This window comes from Bombus fervidus, chromosome 1 (assembly GCF_041682495.2).
Source record: "Bombus fervidus isolate BK054 chromosome 1, iyBomFerv1, whole genome shotgun sequence".
In the NCBI taxonomy this organism is placed as follows: domain Eukaryota; kingdom Metazoa; phylum Arthropoda; class Insecta; order Hymenoptera; family Apidae; genus Bombus; species Bombus fervidus.
The window spans coordinates 19765217-19782771 of NC_091517.1; the positions used below are offsets into that span (position 1 = coordinate 19765217).

General features: G+C 43.5%; 1 protein-coding gene across 1 annotated transcript; it reads right to left on the reverse strand.

Annotated features, from left to right (window-relative positions):
- Nucleotides 1-1677: 1677 nt before the first annotated feature.
- On the reverse strand, nucleotides 1678-4246 carry LOC139986013 (uncharacterized). Its single transcript, XM_072000990.1, has 2 exons — nucleotides 2315-4246; nucleotides 1678-2165 (listed from the first exon to the last, which is right to left on the reverse strand). The coding sequence occupies exons 1-2, from the start codon at nucleotides 4038-4040 to the stop codon at nucleotides 1804-1806; spliced, it is 2088 nt and encodes a 695-aa protein (XP_071857091.1). The 5' UTR covers nucleotides 4041-4246; the 3' UTR covers nucleotides 1678-1803.
- Nucleotides 4247-17555: the final 13309 nt, after the last annotated feature.

Consider the following 17555-nt stretch of genomic DNA (forward strand, 5'->3'; position numbering starts at 1 on the left):
CAAGAGGAACATCCGGTTGAATGGTATTAACGTGCACCGATTCTTTGCTCTGTTTACCACGTTTTTTCTCAGTTTCCTCTTCATTGACATCAAGGTCGACCTCGCCAGTTTCAACTTCAACCAAAGAGGATCCATCGTTAGAAGGTGTCGTAGGATTCGATAGAACTACCGAGTCTAATGGATTCGGTGGATTTTCACTGGGTGGATTGTTTGATTTTGTAGGTTCTATTCGAAACAGATGACTTCTTTTATAGGAAACGAAATAAACATGTGTAATAATCTGTTGCAATTTTGAGTATAATCGTTTTAATCGATTCAAGCGTGTATTTTAAATACAGTCGCCTAGCCTTTTGAATCGAGTTTTTAGAGTTGTTATTATCTAAGGCTTTCGAGTGTAAAATCACCGGTTAACCGTTTACCGTGTGCGTAAAGTTGATGATCACTGATTACACAGATGATAACGATAGAGGTGTAATTTTCGACTTTAAGGTAGCTGAGAAGTCGGTAAAATATTATAGAACGATACTTTTGAAAACAAATCCACCTGGAATAATATCCAGAAGCTTCGGAAGGTATGAACTACAATCAACGAGTATAAATATTCTTCGTAATGTACAAAATCCTGTAATTTCACTATTTGTGAATTTAGTTTATAACGTATATTTAACCAATCACCTTTTTACAAAGTAATTGTTTACAGAACTATATAACCACCCCAGAAAATTGCCATTTTCTTTGGAGCAACAATAAAACGAAACTCTTAACGATTATTATTTATCCAGTTCTTTCGTGATCCCATCTCAACGAGCTAGTCGGTTCGTAAAAATGAAATTCCTTAAAAACTCGAATTTATCCCTCGACTATGTAGTTGGAAACTTTATTCCTCGGAATTCTTATTTATCAACGAGCTGCATAGACCGCGTTATTAATCGTTGATCGGTAGCGTTTGTTAGCCCCGATCACAAGATGCTCAGCGCTAATGCATCGCAAATACCGCGATCGTCCGGCTAATTACGATCGGATCTGGTCGAGGATCATTTACGCTAGGCGTAGGTTGCCGCAAGAAATCGCGTAATGATCGGTTATATCGACCTGGACACAGTATTACTCAGGTATTAACCGATCCGTGTATCACTACGCGGCTAATTATCACGATCTACCAAGGTATCGGCTCTGCTGTCCGTTCACTTTGTATCACAACTTTATTACTCGCAAGACCGCTTTCTCGAGCTTCGTGATCGCGAACAGGAACAAAAGAAGACTCGCTATCATGAAGCGAAGCTTCGATCCGCTGGTAACACTCACCAGGAAGCGGCGATGGTTCTTCGTGACGAGTCTGTCGGTAATATCTTCGAGATGCATCGTTGTTCTATCGATGAACGTTTTACTTTGGTCGTGGACAGTTGGTCATAAGGCTTCTTTTCTAATTTTATGACATATCGTGGCCAATTAAATATTAGCTGTCCTAAATGTTAGTGTGATTTTGTCCTCGGATGAGTCTAGGATCCAGATATCGACGATGAATCATTGATATCAACTCGAAATTTGAATAAAGGAGACATTGGCGAACAGATTATTTGTATCAACTTTTGTTTTATCAACGTTTATTCTTATTCCAGTATGTTATGGACAATATTGAACATCAGTTTTCTCATAGTTTATATTATAGTCGTGATAAAATATTTACCAAATATTACAAACATCTTGGACACGAGGAAGTTTAATTCACAATATCAATTAACGCCTGAATTCACGAAGCCCAAATATTCTTATGCTGTTTGTTTCACGTTTTCGAGGATTGGTTTAGCTGTGAACATTTTTATACCATTTTCCTCGAACGCGAGAATCCTGCGACATTTTTCGAACAGGTTGCTGAGTGTCGATTCGTGTGCCAGTGTTTGAGTTAATCGGAGGGTTCAAAATCTCTTCGGTTTCCGTGGTTCTTTGGGGACCGATATGGAGTTGCTCGCTCATACGCCATTTATTGAAGTGTTCTCGACTGTATGGGTAGGGATCACCGGGTACCTTTATATAATTGTTGTCCGTAACATATTGGCTTGTGTTCTCCATTTGTTCCGAGCTCTTAACGAACAATTCTTTATTGTCGTCCATTTGTTGCTGTTCCTCTCTTACGGATTCTTTGTTACGTCCGGAAGATTGCCTTTCTGAAAGAAATATTTGCGAATGAGAAATTAATGTTATTATTCTAAAATAATTAACAAAAAAATAAAAGGTAAAAGTTGAGATTTAAGTAGCACATAATATTCGAAGAACTAAATTAATATCGGAAAAATATGAAAAAAGATTGCATTACCTGTTTCCGGTTCCAACGACATGGACTCGTAGCCAGGATAATAGTCGTCTCCGTAGGAATTGGAGTAGTCTAAGTTGGACTGATAATTATCTGCCTGTGCATTTATATATTCATCGGTCTCATATTTCCTCGAATCCCTCCGAGAAGACGTAAACACTGAATTTTCACGTGCAACTTGATTCTCTGCTTGCGATCGATTGAAAGAAACGTCGATTTCTTTTTCGCCCATTGTATTTAAACTGTTCGTAAAATTCGTGCCTGCGTCTGATTGTTCCTGCGGCTCAAAATTCCCTCTTTCTTGTTGCTGTTCCTGAGCCGTATTGTTCTCGTTCCACGATGCATTTTCTGCGTTTGTGACATTTTCCTCCATGCTTTGACTCTTCATGAGGTTACTCTGTTCACCGCCTTCGGTCTGTTCGCGATTAACTCTTCTCGATTCTTCCGAAACGCTTTGCTCGAAACTTCTCCAACCACCTTCGGTATTCGTTGAAAAATTCAAAGTTCCTAAGCTCACATCGTTATCCAACGAATCTAGAACACTCAAGGGTCTGTGGAATTTTAATTTTCCGTTAATACCGCCGTTATTGTATCTTTTCGAGAAACAAAATGTCTCGGTATGCAATTTCTTGATATCCAGTTTCTGAACGTCGGTATGGCTGCTAACTTTTTTTACGTTCATATTAGGTTTCATTTCTCTGGTGTACTCCGGATCTTCTTCCTCTGCTGTGGCCTCGTCGCTGGTAGTTGGTATTGCTTGCACATCCAGTTTCGGCTCAGGAGGCTCCGGTCTGATCGACAGCGTTTCTGCACGCTTGGGATTATCTGAATCGATAAAGTCCTCTTTCGAAGGGTCCAGAGGCACTTTGGATTTTAGAACGAGATCCTTCCACGCGTTGATCTCCACGTCGAAGTTCGCGTTACTAGGAATGTTGTAATCCTCGTCGACGTTAGTTTCCTTCATCACGATCGGGGACATTTTCAGTATCTTCTTCACGGACTCTATGCTCGCTACTTCTTTAGGTAATTCGTTCGAAACATTCGTGGCGTTCGTTTCCGGAGATATATCCGACTTTCCGCTAGATAATTCGACAGCTGCTTCATTCTTCTTTTCAGTATCTTTCGCAGAGTTCATCGTCAGCTGCAAGTTTCTCATTGCGTGGATGGCGTTCATGTCGTAGGTGGAAGAAACTTGATCACTCGAGAAATTCGAGTCTCCAACGAACGCATTCACGTTCTCCATTTGATGCAAACAGTTGTTCAAATTTTGTTTCGATTCCAACTGCCGACTCGTGTCCGCCTCCTCGGCGAGACTGGTACCCCATTGAAAGTTCACGTCCATGTTATCGTGCAGATTACTCGTAGCATCCGCGGTGGCTTCGTTGCGACAGTTTTCCGAGATCCCACCCTCCATACGTATCACTGGCTTCTTCTTTTTCTTATCCTTCTGCTCGTCCTTCTTGGTAGGCATGTTAGGCTCTCTAATGGGTGGCTTCGTGTTCCTGGGGGCGCAGCTTATGATCGTCCGTACTGGATGATTCAGGAGATCGGTCAGAGTTAGAAGATCGTGACGCGCGAGTGGCGATTGACGATCCCGTTTTGGATTTGTGTCATCGGTAACACTGTTTTCCATTAACATCCTTGCCGATATAGAATTAGAATCTTCGTCTTCATCCGTTTCTTTATTGGGTTTTGAACCCGTGGTCGTATTATTCTCGTTGATATCCATTTGATATCCAACGACCTCTGTCGAAGAATTTTCCCGAAGCTCTGGATTTTTATATGACTCTTCGACAGCATTGATCTCTTGATCGTCCTTATCCTCGAGTTTGAAATTAATTACCGTTTGTTTAACCCTCAAATACTCGGGCAATGATCCTATTTCGTCGACCCTATAGTCTACAAAGCGTTACATTAGCGCTGAGATCGCAACTATCGATTCAAGTATACGTCGTTAGGACAAGTGAATTTGAGGATGTCCGACAAGTAATTTGATTTGATCGTTGGGTCGTGTTAGAGTGATACGTTGAGGTTTAATTGATAGAAAACTTAATTTGTTACCTGGTTTGAGGAAGTCCTTTAGCCAAGAGAACATTCCATCTACTTTTCTTGCGTCTTTCTCTTCAGCATATTTGATCGATACTGCAAGTATAAAGTTCATTTTCGCTTTAGAAAATGTACAAAATTGCGCTATTATATCAGACAAATTGTACGAATTATTTTATTGTATAAATATAATGCTCTAAAATTTATTGCTTTTGTCGATTCGTTTCTAAATTTTCGTCGACTACCGACGAAGAAACGGCACGGTTAACAGGTTAACTGCACATCAACACGAAAATTAAGACTAATGTCAGTGTACGATAGAATACAATGTAACATATAACGAATATAAATATAATTATATTCAAGGTGACTTGCCTACGGTTAGATTTCTTTTGAAAAGGGGGATGAAGAACCCTCGAAACAGTTCGACAGAGCTGAGATGTCCTCGCAGCATGATGCTTCCTAAAGTCAGCAAAAGTCTACGCGATTACGGTTACTGGATGAATTTTGTGGATAAGCCGGATGTTATTGAACTTCCGAAACTTCCCGGAATTTCCAGAAATCTCTGTTCTTGATTGGTTTTTACCGTGGCTTATTGATAGGTTCGCTAGACTGTCTGCTTTTCCGATTTCGCTTCTTTGCTTTTCGCTAACTTCGATTAACAAATGAGAGCGTGAACGATGTTGCATGGATTTCCATAGTTTCATTCGATGAGATGCCTTGAACCTCGTACAAAGATGATCTGATCGCAGAATCTCCTCCTAAGTATTTAAAAACAGTTACTGAACATCGTTAACATAATTAACATTTAATGTGTTTTAACAATTAGAAACTTCTATATATATATATATATTATATATTTATTTATTTAAGATGTATTTTACTATATTTTGTTACGTTGTATTGTGCGATATTGGTATGAAAACAGAACGTTGTAATCCTATCAGGAAACCACTAAGGATATATAGTTAGAAATTTGTAAAAAGCTTAGATGAGATACAGGCTCCCTAATAGTCTCCCTATTTTTTTCACGATTACAAATAACGAGATTAAACTTTCTACTCAGAACGAAACTCCTATAAATATCAACGAGTCGCCTAATGAATAAACTAAATTTCATGAACAGCAAGTAGTATCGGGTAACCATTGCACGAAAGGTAAAGAAGAAATCTTAGCCAAGTTCTAAGTAGTTCTAGCCGTAACTTTCGCCGCAGAAAGTTGGCAACGAGACATAATTATTCCGGGTAAATCAACCCTGGCGAGTTCCATCGACTCATCGAAGCCGCAGCCCGGAGTCTGGTTAATCATTGCCAAAACTTTCCTCCCCATGAGACCAAAGACCCTCTCGCACGCTTAATGCCATAATGGACACTTCTCTTTCTCTTTTCGATTGCCTTCCTATTGATCCAAAACCACTAAACTCGCATGCTGCGCGTTAGGTTCGTTGCTCGCAGATTGTCCCAATTTTTGACCCCAATGTTGTCTCTCACAGGGACGTTCGTGCAAGAGCAAAATGTCCCTTTTAACAATCGTACACTCTCGCTTTATTTCTCCAGAGAATTTGCAGTTTCGCAACATTCGTAACATTTTTTAACGCTATAATCGCTTCGTTACTATCGTTCTTCCACTTAAAATGGGGAAAAATGAAAAGACCTGCTAAGATTTCCATTACTTCCTTTTCGTCATTACGCAATTCGAAGACCAAAACGCAAAAGGAAATTCCTCCAGCGTTGTATATACGCGTGGCCCGGAAAAAAGATTACACGCGAAATGAATCGGCGCATCGGTGCCACTCCCGAGGAAAAATAAATGTCTTACGTGTTATCAGATCTCCCAGCGGAGATCCGTACGGTTGTTCGTGATGTCGCATGCGAATGGCCCTGGCGATTCGGCCCACGTACCGGCGCTAACCGTTAATAAAAGCTTAAAGGACATTATCGTAAGCATTGGTCGGGACATTAAAAAGCGCACGTGCCTTTAACGGTAGGCCGTCGATGCAATTTTAAACAGCTATTTCCGGCCACCGCCACCTATCGTTCACGGTGACACATGTCCCCGGCGCTGGAACACAAATCCAGGGGATACGCCCGGCTGAATACCAATTGCGAAGGAACCACGCCAAAGGGTGAAACTTCTGTCCGGGGACTTGTTCTTTGCCCAATCAAAACAAACATTCCACGTCCTGTAATAATATCAATCCAGCTTATTATTCCGTCGGTCTTTCTATTTCCAGATGGACTAACCTTTCCAACGCGACTTGTATCCTACCATCTTTTGCCAAATCCGAGTCCACTTTTTATTAATTTCTTAATTTCGTTACATAAACATTATCAATGTACATCTTCGTTATACACCTTGGACCACGACTAAAACTTAATCTACTAAAAATAATTCTACAAAAATCGATCTAAAAATTTCAGTTCTACCCAAAATTCGGGCCATGATGTAATTAATCACGGTACCTATACATGACACGCAAGGGCATATCTAGGGCCACTTTGAAGCATCGTAACCGGTAGCATTCGCGACGTGCCATCATTCCCGCGCTGGAATAGCGGTTATTTTTTCACGGGGCAAAACGGCGCGAGACAGACTGAAAGACGTACGGCAACGAAGGGAGGGACATTAGCCATAAATTCGTAGGTCCCCAGTGGCGAATAGCGGAGGAGCCAGCGTGCCAATTGTATAAATTGGCTATGACAAACTTATCGTCCCGCAGGCATGCGTGCGTACACGCGCGTCGCAGCTACCCACATGTAAGTCGACCAGCCTCTCTCATTCTCTTCCTCGCTCTCTCTTTCTCTCTTTTTCTATTTGCTCGTCCACGGGGTCGATACTTTCACGTCGGACGGAATTCGGTGCAGGTGCGTCACGACGCCGGTTTCCCTCGTGCTCGTTTGAGACATCGTTCCCCGGAGGTCTAGCGGAGAGAACGTGACGTTCCACCTCTGACCGCGCACGTACGCGCCGCTTTTGTCCCGCGAATCGTCGCGTTCGACCTTTCCGCCTCGTGTAAATCGCTCCACCACCACGGCCTCTAGCCATTTCTCCGTGTCGATTCGAGGTTAATGTTGCTCCACTGCGGTGAAAATATGGGAAAGCTGATCGTTAAGATTAGAATCCTCGGAATTTCATTCTACCCGCGACTTTACGAGATGCGAATGCGAGGTGTGACTGGAGAGATGTGATCGTACGACTAGTGTCGATTCACGCTGATTGTTACTTTGTCGATTGTAAACGAAAGCGCCGTTTCAAAGGAAACGATACGAAGTCTATTTGGTTAAGCTTTCACCTTTTTCTATTTATCGCACTACAATAATGTACAAAATATCGAATCACGCTTACAATATTGAAACAAATCGAAATATTTGCTGTAAGCTGTATCATCCTTGAAACCGTAATATTTTAATTTCGTAAATGTTGATTTTGAAATGATTTGGTCCGTTTATACGATCCAATATTATTGTATTTAAATACGTTAATTAGGTCCGCAAAAGCGATAAGAAGTCAAAGAATCGGTTCGATCGGTAGGGCGTATCGGAACGCGCGATCAGTAATTAATCAACCTAAGTAAATTAATTTGTCTGAATAAAATAACATTGGTTCGCACAAACATACATATCCCAGTAATTAATATTAAAACCAACATTTACAAAACTCCGATAAATTGTTACCTACGCGTACCAAATGAATTCTTTACACTTAAACTCTAGCTATTTATCCTCATTTTGGTATCTCAACTAAAGATTATTCGACGGGAACGATTTTTAAAGAGAAATACTTTAAAGACGTATCGATACACCCTCTTCGCCAACCCCAAAACATCCAAAACCCTCCTTTCCATCAAACTTTAAACACTTACATAGCGCAAGGTTAAACAACCAACTTACTAATCCACCCGAAAACAATTAAGTTACTTAAGCAGATAGTTGTCGTCAGTTCTTAGATCGGAATCACGACGATTAATCCCAGGTCTGTCGTCGACGATCGTTTAAGTCGGCGAACGATTTACACCGGAGCTACGCTCGGAGCGTGTCGGGGGAACAAGGGCGAGTTTACATTCAGGGGGTAGCTCGTGGGGGTGAAACCGCTCGTTTATCAGTAACCGACTCTAGTGAAAGCGACACCATGCCTGTACGCCGCACGAATAACAATCCCCGTGCCACCCTACCGGTCCCGATGCGAAAAGTATTGGCCGTACGACCCTGCCTAACCCTCCGTCTATCCCTGGACATTATTTACACGGCTACTCGGTGCTTTTTTTTTTATTTTCAATTCACTTAGAAGCCAACGAGGAATTTCCTGGGTTTTAAAGGGGTCTACCGGGCCTCGAAATCAAGCCCAGGAACCGCGAACTCGAGACGTCGCTCCTGATTTCGTTCGATCTACCAGTGTGCCGCGATAATCGCTCGAAAGGACGAGTTTTTTCAATTCTTTCTATTTCGTGTGGAAGCAGCAGTCGAATACGGAAATGGGGTAATAGTAGTTTCGTGTATATTAGATAAATCGGCTAGTTAAGAATGGACGTCACACTTGCGAAGAAGTAAACTGACCTAATTGAAATTGATTTTCCTTCGTTGACTTCCGTTTCTGTCATCATCAAACTTTCTGATTAAGAGATGACTACTTATTTGTCCAAGTAGTATCGTACAATGGACAACGAGCTAGTTAAAGCCGTCGCGTTTTGTTTATCGTGCAAATCTCCTCTGAAAACCTAAGTCAACCTATCTTGTCGGAGAATTAATCCGTAGCGATTCCAAATGCGATCGTTGTATCGATCGAACGGAGGAAATTGATTGGCGCGAGGCGTTTCGGATCTCGTGGACGGGTGGCTGCGTCAAACTCGAGGCCAGCTTCTTGTCGACCCATTTTGCAAGTGTCGTCGTGGCGGCGGCCTAATTTGTCAGTTGTCGAGTTAGCGTCCTCCGGGGGATTCCCCTTTTCCGTGCGCCTGCCCCATCGGGACGGTAATCAACCGGTGAATATCTAAACTGCAGCTTCGAAACTCGGCTCCCTCATCCCTGGATCCTCTAGTCCACCCCCTTCGTTCTCTCATTTATAAAGAACAGACTATTCCGGGACAGGAGGTGCGATTGATCCACCCCTGAACCCGTGTGCCGCGTCCTCCTCGCTGCCTCTATTCCCACGTCGGCCCTCGCAGCCGCTCTATTATTCCGTTCTTTCGACGGAAACCGGGACGGGGATTCGACGAACTGTGACTGACTCGCGCAACCGGGGTTATTTAAAGGTTCCATGTAAATAGAGGTATATTTGTGATTGGGTACGCTACTGAGCGCTTTGGATTATGGGGTCAATTTTGAAGATTAATTTATACCGTTCAAATTGCGTTAGATGGTTTTATCGAACGCCCCATTTCTTTGATTTGTATTCTATTAATTGTTACCAATTGTATTTATATAAAAACACTCGTCTTACACGTAGAATTATAAGAAAGGAATTGTCTTGTGCCTTAAGCTTATATCTATATTTAATTAACTGTAAATGCTGCGTACACAGCACGCGCCTCGTACAATCGCATTACGCGATCGTTTCTCGGCAGAGACGGCCGTAGCGAATGGATTAAAGAAAGCAATCTTCAAAGCGAGCAAGAGTAAGTATTAATACAATAACTCTCTCCGAAAGAAAAAAAAAAGAGAGAGGGAAAAGAAAAGAGAAATCTCGCCTTAAGAAGCACACAAGGCTTAAACAACAGAAAAGTGGCAGCTAATGTTCCGCAACGTGGCAGGTGGATTCCCTTCATGCTTGTCACGAGATTCTCTCTGTCTCTGTTTTTCTCTGTTCCGCATGTTGTTCGCGTAGCGGATTTCAGGGCTTTGTAGTCATCCATTTTCAAGCTCACCCCCTTGCATTATTTAAATAAACAAGAGGCCAGGGTCGGGGTAGATTGGCTGGCGTCTCTCTTCTTGCGTCGAGCGGCTTCAGTGACGAACAATTATCCCCTCCCCGCGATTTTAGGGAACGAGAACGAGACGAAGTGACAGGCTAAGGGGGTGCTGACGCAGTGCCCGCGCCTTCTAATGAATTTTAAATTGCCCCGCATTCATAACGCAACCCCGTTGACAGTCGGGATGAACCGGAGATGACAAAGTAAAACGGCCGACTTAATATTTCCGGGCAAGAACCATAAACAGCCGAGACGCGGAATTCGCGAGAATTATTAAGATTTTGGAATTCCGTGCGATCGTGATAACGTAACACTTTGTTCGTACGTATTTATAGAAATTTTATAATTTAAAAGTATCCGCTACAAGTGCTAGAATTTTAGAACGTTAAGAATTTTAAAGGAATTTAAGGCTCGAAGAAGGAGATTGGAAACGGAGGATCTCGATAGAATTTAGAAAATTAAAGGTATCCACCGTTATTAACTCAGGAAGCAATGAACTTGAGCGAGATTTGAAAAATTAATTTCGAAGGAAAATAGATCGTGTTCTTCTACAAAGTTTTTTAGTTTCGAAAAGGCACTTTGCGTGGACAGCTTAAAATTCTTCCATCAAGGCGTCGACTGGATGGCGGCATCATTTTTCAAACGGAAACATAAATTTCTCGAAGCGTGTTTGGGTCGAGCTTGAAAAACTTGTGAACGGTTTATTGTTCCACGTATAGGGTGAGTCACTTCGGACGAGCCACTCGAGCAATCCGTTTGCTTTCCAGCGTTGCAAACAATTGTACGAAGAATCAAAAGTATGTGTATTTATCTAAATTTTTATGCACTGTTCCAAGTGTATTCTGTCCATTTTTACACAGTGAAATCACGAACGTGGACAATCTACTTATTACCCCAGGACAAATGTTAAAATTAGACCAATCCTGTCCCGGATCATCGTCAGGAAACAGCGAAATAAAATCTTCTCGAAATAATTGAACGAAATGATCGGTTCACGTCCGAACGCGGCCTAAAACCGTGAAAACGGATCGGTTTGACGCGTGTAATCTTGTCGGACGATTCCGAACGCAGAACGGCCAATTATCCGTGCGTGCACGATCCGTGGCGATCGTGGATTAAAGCGTATCATCGACGGCGTTACAGTTATTTAATGCGGACAGCAGCGGTCGTTGCGAGCGATTTACATGCGTGTAAATTATCGTTTGCGGCACAGACCGGTCCTACTTACTACATTGTGCGACTCTCTGGCCTCTTTAATCCGCCACCGAACGTTCAACTACCGGATATTAATTTTTTTTAGAGATGAATTTAAAATTCAAATCACGTACTGGTCGGAGCCCGGAAGTTTCCATTCACCGCGCCGAGGGTGGCCTTTTTCGGCCATGGGAATTACTAATTTTCGTGCAAGCAACGGATAGTTTGTTTCCTGTGAAGCAAACATGTTGGAATCTTATTAAAGGGTCGAAGAATAGATTTTTAACGAGAAGTTCGTAACGAAGATTCGAATCCTGAAATACGAAACGATAGGTTTAGTCCAGGTAATTAGACGTCAATTTTTCGAACAAATTTAACTTTTCGACTAACGTGGCATCAAATTTCTGCTACGAGCTACGGTTCTACTATAGCGTCGATGTAAGTACCAACACGCTCGAGTTCCTTGGAATCTTTAAATCTCTAATAAAACTCGCTTTAACATTGAAGTAGCTTCTCAGAAACAGACGATCTACTTCGCGAATAGACTTCCAAAAATCAGATATAAATTATCATAGTGTCGCCTAATGCCTTTGAAAAAGAAATTTCATAAAATTGTAAGGTTCGTCCGAATCAGCGCACGAGCGTCCAAGAAGTTGCCGAAACTCAATTTAACCGCCACCTATCTGCCGATTCGAAAGCTCGAAAAGCTCGAAAAATAAGCGAGCGAATCGCCGCACGTCGTGGCGCGCCAGCAGCTGGAAACACGTCCGAGTAATCATCGCTCGAGATGTCGGCAGCCATTCGGAAACCCGCATTCTCCCCCAAAAATACTTGACCATCGCTCCTCTCCTCCGAAGAACCGAGCATAAAGAGAGAGAGAGAGAGAGAGAGAGAGAGTTAACATTACGGCGTACCATGAATTGCTGGCTGGTACCGGTGCATCGAATTGCCGCCGCCTGACGTGCATAAACCGCGAACAATTCGCGTTGTGAAACACAACCGTGAAGATGCTAGCCGGAAGTGGCGTCTTGGGAGCAGTCGCGTACGATCCGGCGGCCAATTGCCGGCTGGAATTCCAGAGAATCCGGGCCGAGCCGTGTTTATTGTTCGGACCGATTGGTCGGGCTCTGCTTGACGCACAAGAAAACACGAGACAGGTAAGGTAACACGAGGCACAGTGGCGGAGAACAGCGCGAAAATAGACCGGCGTCTGGCCAACGTCCTCCGGCTGTCCGATAAACACGCCACTCGAGCCGCCGCGAAAAACGCGCTATCGCCCGCTGCTTTCATCTCCGAGTCTTAGGACCTTGCTCGTCGGCGCTGGATTTGGGTGTTCTACTTAGTTGAACGTGGTTTGAAAAGTTATCGTCAGTCGTTTAGATATGAGCCTTTGCGATTGTGCGATTCGACGGTTGAAGAAGCTTCCTTTGAGTCGTTTGGATTAATCGAGCACAAAGGTCGTACAGGGTAATTGCATTTACGACAAAGAAAGATGGAGTGAACTTTTCCGGCGAGATTTTCTTCGAAAGATTTCCTTTTTCCCGTTCTTCTTGTTCCCAATAAGGAATGTTAAGAAAGATCGGTCTGCCAATGAGAAATTTATCTCAGAAGAACAGGTTCTTCCGCAGGAAACCTAACTTTTAAATACAAAACACGCAGTCTCCGAGCATAGACAGCAACGATACGGTGTTAAATGAAACGAACAGGTGCCGAAAATCGGTGGAAATTCGAGACAGTCGACGGGACGAGTATACCCATCGGGCAAAGTCTCTCGAAGTCAGACGATCGAACTACTTCGAAGCCTGTCTCTGGTGTAGCTCGCAGACCCGACGAGCAGAAGGGGGTGGGATGATGAGGTTTGGGGGTGGTTTCCGCAGCGAGTTCCCCTGTCTGCGGCCGGATGTTGCGTCAGTGATACAACTGGATGATACTTCGTACCCCGGGGCCATTCCGAGTCTGTAAGTTAGCCACGTACAATTACCATACATCTCGGCTAGCGTTGCCGTTACAATGTTTCGACGAGCGTTACGGATAGATGCGTTCGACCGACGTTTAGACGCAACTTCTCGGTGAAACGTGAAAAGAGAGGGAAACGCGCCAGGATGGTTTTGACGAACGTCAGACCAAGTAAAATGCGATCCGTTTAACGTTAGATCTAAATAAACGCACGTTCTATTTTTTCCCCTAACACATGCGTTTCTATTTATTCCTGTAATCTGCTAGTATCATGTTATAAAAAGTTGATTATCACGGATGCATTAGAGCAATTGAAACAAGCGATTCGACCGTACAGCCGTAGAGCGATTCCCGTCTCGGACTTAATTGCTCTACAAACGAGCCAACTACGTTTCCATTCTCCACGAAATCGATACTTCATCCGCAAGTGGGTCACGCCTTCGACCCCTATCAGAATGCACCGTTGCTAAAAGAACCCTTCGTCCTAATAGAAGAGAAGAAAGAAAAAATCCGAACAAAAATATCACCGTCCCCAATCCCATTGCAAATTAAGAAGAAAGATAAAGAAATAATCCATTCGAAAGATTTCAAGGGAGGGTGAACAAACGCAACCCTTTGCTGTACGAGCTTATAAATGTCAGCAGAGCCGGTGAATCCGTCACCCTTGACAATTTGCGGTTTTTTTCTCGTGAGTTTTAAGTGGCAGAAGCGAAGAGGATGAGGGAGAGGGGGTGAGATTTAAAACAATTACAAGGCATTGAGGCGAAACGGTGGCAGAAGAAGAAGGAGAAGAAGCGGAGGAAAAAGAGGGGAGCTAATCTTGAGGGCGGTTTAATTAAAAGTGGTGCCAACTGACGGGTGGCCATCGATCAACGCCGCCCGCGTCGCCGACTGACGTTTACAATGGCATTCCCGTATTATTCTATGACAGTCCCGGACATAGCTTCGCGGAAACCGGCTCCGCTTTCGTCCGTAATAACTTCTAGTCACGGACCGTCTGTCGTGGATCAAATTTATCGTCGAGGACGACTCCTTCTTCGGGGACTACTTAACGACGAGCGACGATTCGCTCGAGCTACTTGTTTGCGACGATGCTTCGTTGATATTTCATTTCTTTAAAGGGAGTTTCGAACGTTAGAAACGATAATAATTTGACGACGAATCGAAATCTTTCAAACGAAAATCGATATTGTCTGCAACAGTAAACGCTAAATATCCTAAGACTTTCTATTTTCTACGCATCGATGTATGCCAATTTTAATAAAATTTCAAGCACAACTAGATCGAGTTATAGGAGAAATTCGCTATCTTGGAATATTTATCGTTCCACGAGACGATCAATCACGGTCGAATCTCAGAGACGAGGCGGAAGTACGAGGCCGAGTCTTGACAACGAGAGCGTTATCTTGGAATTCCAAATATGTCCGACGAAAGGATCGGGCAAGGACTACGTTCGAGGAGATTCCGCTTGGTATTTCGAAGTCGATCGGTATGTGCCGAGAATGTCCACCGTGTGACGTTCTAACGCCCTGTCACCCTGTCGACCTTTGCGTGCCGAGGCATCCCCCGAGACATTCCTTGGCCAGGGTCTTGGAACGTCCGAGCGTCTTGGAACATTAATTGCGGAAAAAGGCCACTCGTTAAGCTTCGATTCGCCGCTTTCAAGCCGCTCAATGGACACCGAGTTCGTGGGTGGAAACGATAACGTCGACGGAGTGGCTTTCCCGAGTAAAGTGCTCGAATTTAAGGCTACTTCTGCGGCAACAATTTGATTTCGATTGATTTTATTTCCTTCTTTACCTCGCCGTCGTAGATATTTGCCGAGACGAAGTAAAATTGCTGGATTTGTTAACGTTGGAATTCTTTCGTCCAACGATACTGATAAAAGGGATCGAAGTAGACGTTAGAAGGAAAAGAACGCCTTCGTATTTTAGAAAAAAGAAACGGCGACGAAGGATAAAGAATACGACGAAAAGAATAAGAAGTTCGTTTCGATCGAACAAGAACTCCGAATCAAAGGCCGAATCTCGTTAAAAACAGAGCAGAAGCGGTCGCACACTCGGGTCAAGGTGGATAAGAAGGAATCGCGTCTAGGTGGACAGAGCGGCGCGGGGTTAGCCAGGGTGGAAAAAGATCATGGGACTTTGCGTGCAGGCCGGTCATCCCTCGTGTAGTTGGAGAATTTATGCTGGTTGTCCCTAGCAGTCCGTCCTAACTAGTCCACTCGCTCACTTACCCACGGACCTAAGGAACTTGGCGTGCTCTTCGTTCGGGGGCGGACCACCCTTGAAATATCGCCTCTCTGCCCTTCGCTCGATTTTATCGGCCTTGGACGCCCATCTTTCGCTCTTTCTCTAGTCTTTTTTTTTTCTCAACCTGTTCCTCTTGCTCTTCTCCTACTTCCTTCTACTCGTAGTTTTCCCGTTCCTCGGCATCGAGAAGCGCGATCTCGTCGGTGGACGACGAGGAACATTTACATAGCGGCGAACCGTTTTATCGCCGGCAACCTCCATCCCGTTTCTTTTCCAAGGGATCTAGCACGAAGTGGACTCTTGCTCTCGAGATTAGCTTTCGAATTTAGTGGCGAGACTTCGATCGGGACCGGTTGCTTTTCAGGGGCCGGCCGATGTTTTTAACGTGATTGCCTGCTACGGGGGATACTCAACCCTTAAGTTCGTGACTTTTAAGCTCGCCTTTTATCGCCGATTCCCCCTCTGGAGCTCTCTGCCTTTTTTTAGCGCGGGATTCGAGTTAATGAAAGCAAATACGTTCGATGCTCGATGAAATCTGCTTGCCGAAAGGTCGGTGTTTTTAATACATTAGTTTTGCCTCTTATTCCAGCTACTGTAATTTTTGCAATTTATATCTGAATTTTTGCTTCAGGTTAACCAAAGCTCCAACGCGATTTGATTTATCTTCATAGTCGAGACAAAGTATCGTTAACAAGTAATATCGTTGGGCGGTTGTAGGTAGCAATAGGAAAGTTGCTACGTCGACGAAGAAACTAGAATTTGAAATTTCTAGTGGAACGAGGGAGCGAAAGAGGGTGGAATACGGGAAACATAGGAAGTCCGCATGGATTTAGCTAGACGAATTTATGGTCATTCCTGCGAAGCAGATGCAAATCGAGAGACTTTCGAAACTCCATCGCGAGGGCAATAGCTTTTCATTTGACGCGAGTTCTTCTCCAACTTTTTATCTGACTTTCTTTCTCCCCTCTCCTAGATCCCTATGCATCCTCCCTTTTTCTTTTTTTTTTTTTTGTTTGCAAGAAAAAGCTTTAACAACTCCAGTTGACTACGACGCGCAATAAAATCACTCAAAAATATCGCCAACTATCCAAATCATAAGACCCACAAGCAAAAAAAATTTCATTGATAAAGAAACATTGACACAGTCGCGTAACGCTGACGAGACTCTCCCTGTGCACACTTCCGAAACAACAAGGCGTTGCACGAACATCCCATGGCCGATGTTCCATCGTGCGAACACGAATACCGAATAATACCTGAATTAATCAGAACTTTTATCGCGGCGGTTACAAGGTAACCTGGTTTATACAAGGCGAACGAAGAAGCACGGAATCCCTAGACGGCGAAGAGAATAAACGCGGTGGTATCGCGTGGCCGGTCTAACCGAATAGCTCGTGGAAGCTAGCCCTCGACGGCCAGTCGTTAGACGCGCCCCTCGGCTTAACGAACCGCAAATGCGTTGTTTTAACGACGTCGTTAATATTTAACCAAATATCTGGTGGCGGTGTATTGCGTGACCCGGGAACGTGCTGCAGCCCGTTTTCACACGATTTACCTAATTCTTCGCAGCCGTGACGAAATTCATGATTATATCAGTTGGATCGTCCTTGCGTTTATATACGATGGGATGGTATTACTGGCAGGGATGTAAAAGGGTTAAGCGGATAATGTTAACAATTAGTGTCCGCTGGTATATTATTTTCGTGCGTCTTTTCGCATCGTGTTTGCGTCTTTTCTCAACTAAAATAAGAAAATCAAACAAACTTGGAATTTTTATCCTTTATACTTAGTTGCGGGATTTTGTAGCCTTCTAATTTCGGATCATAGAAAGTTAGCGACTATGAGTACGTTAAAGCTGAACAGAGACTAAGAATAAGGAAATATCAAGTAC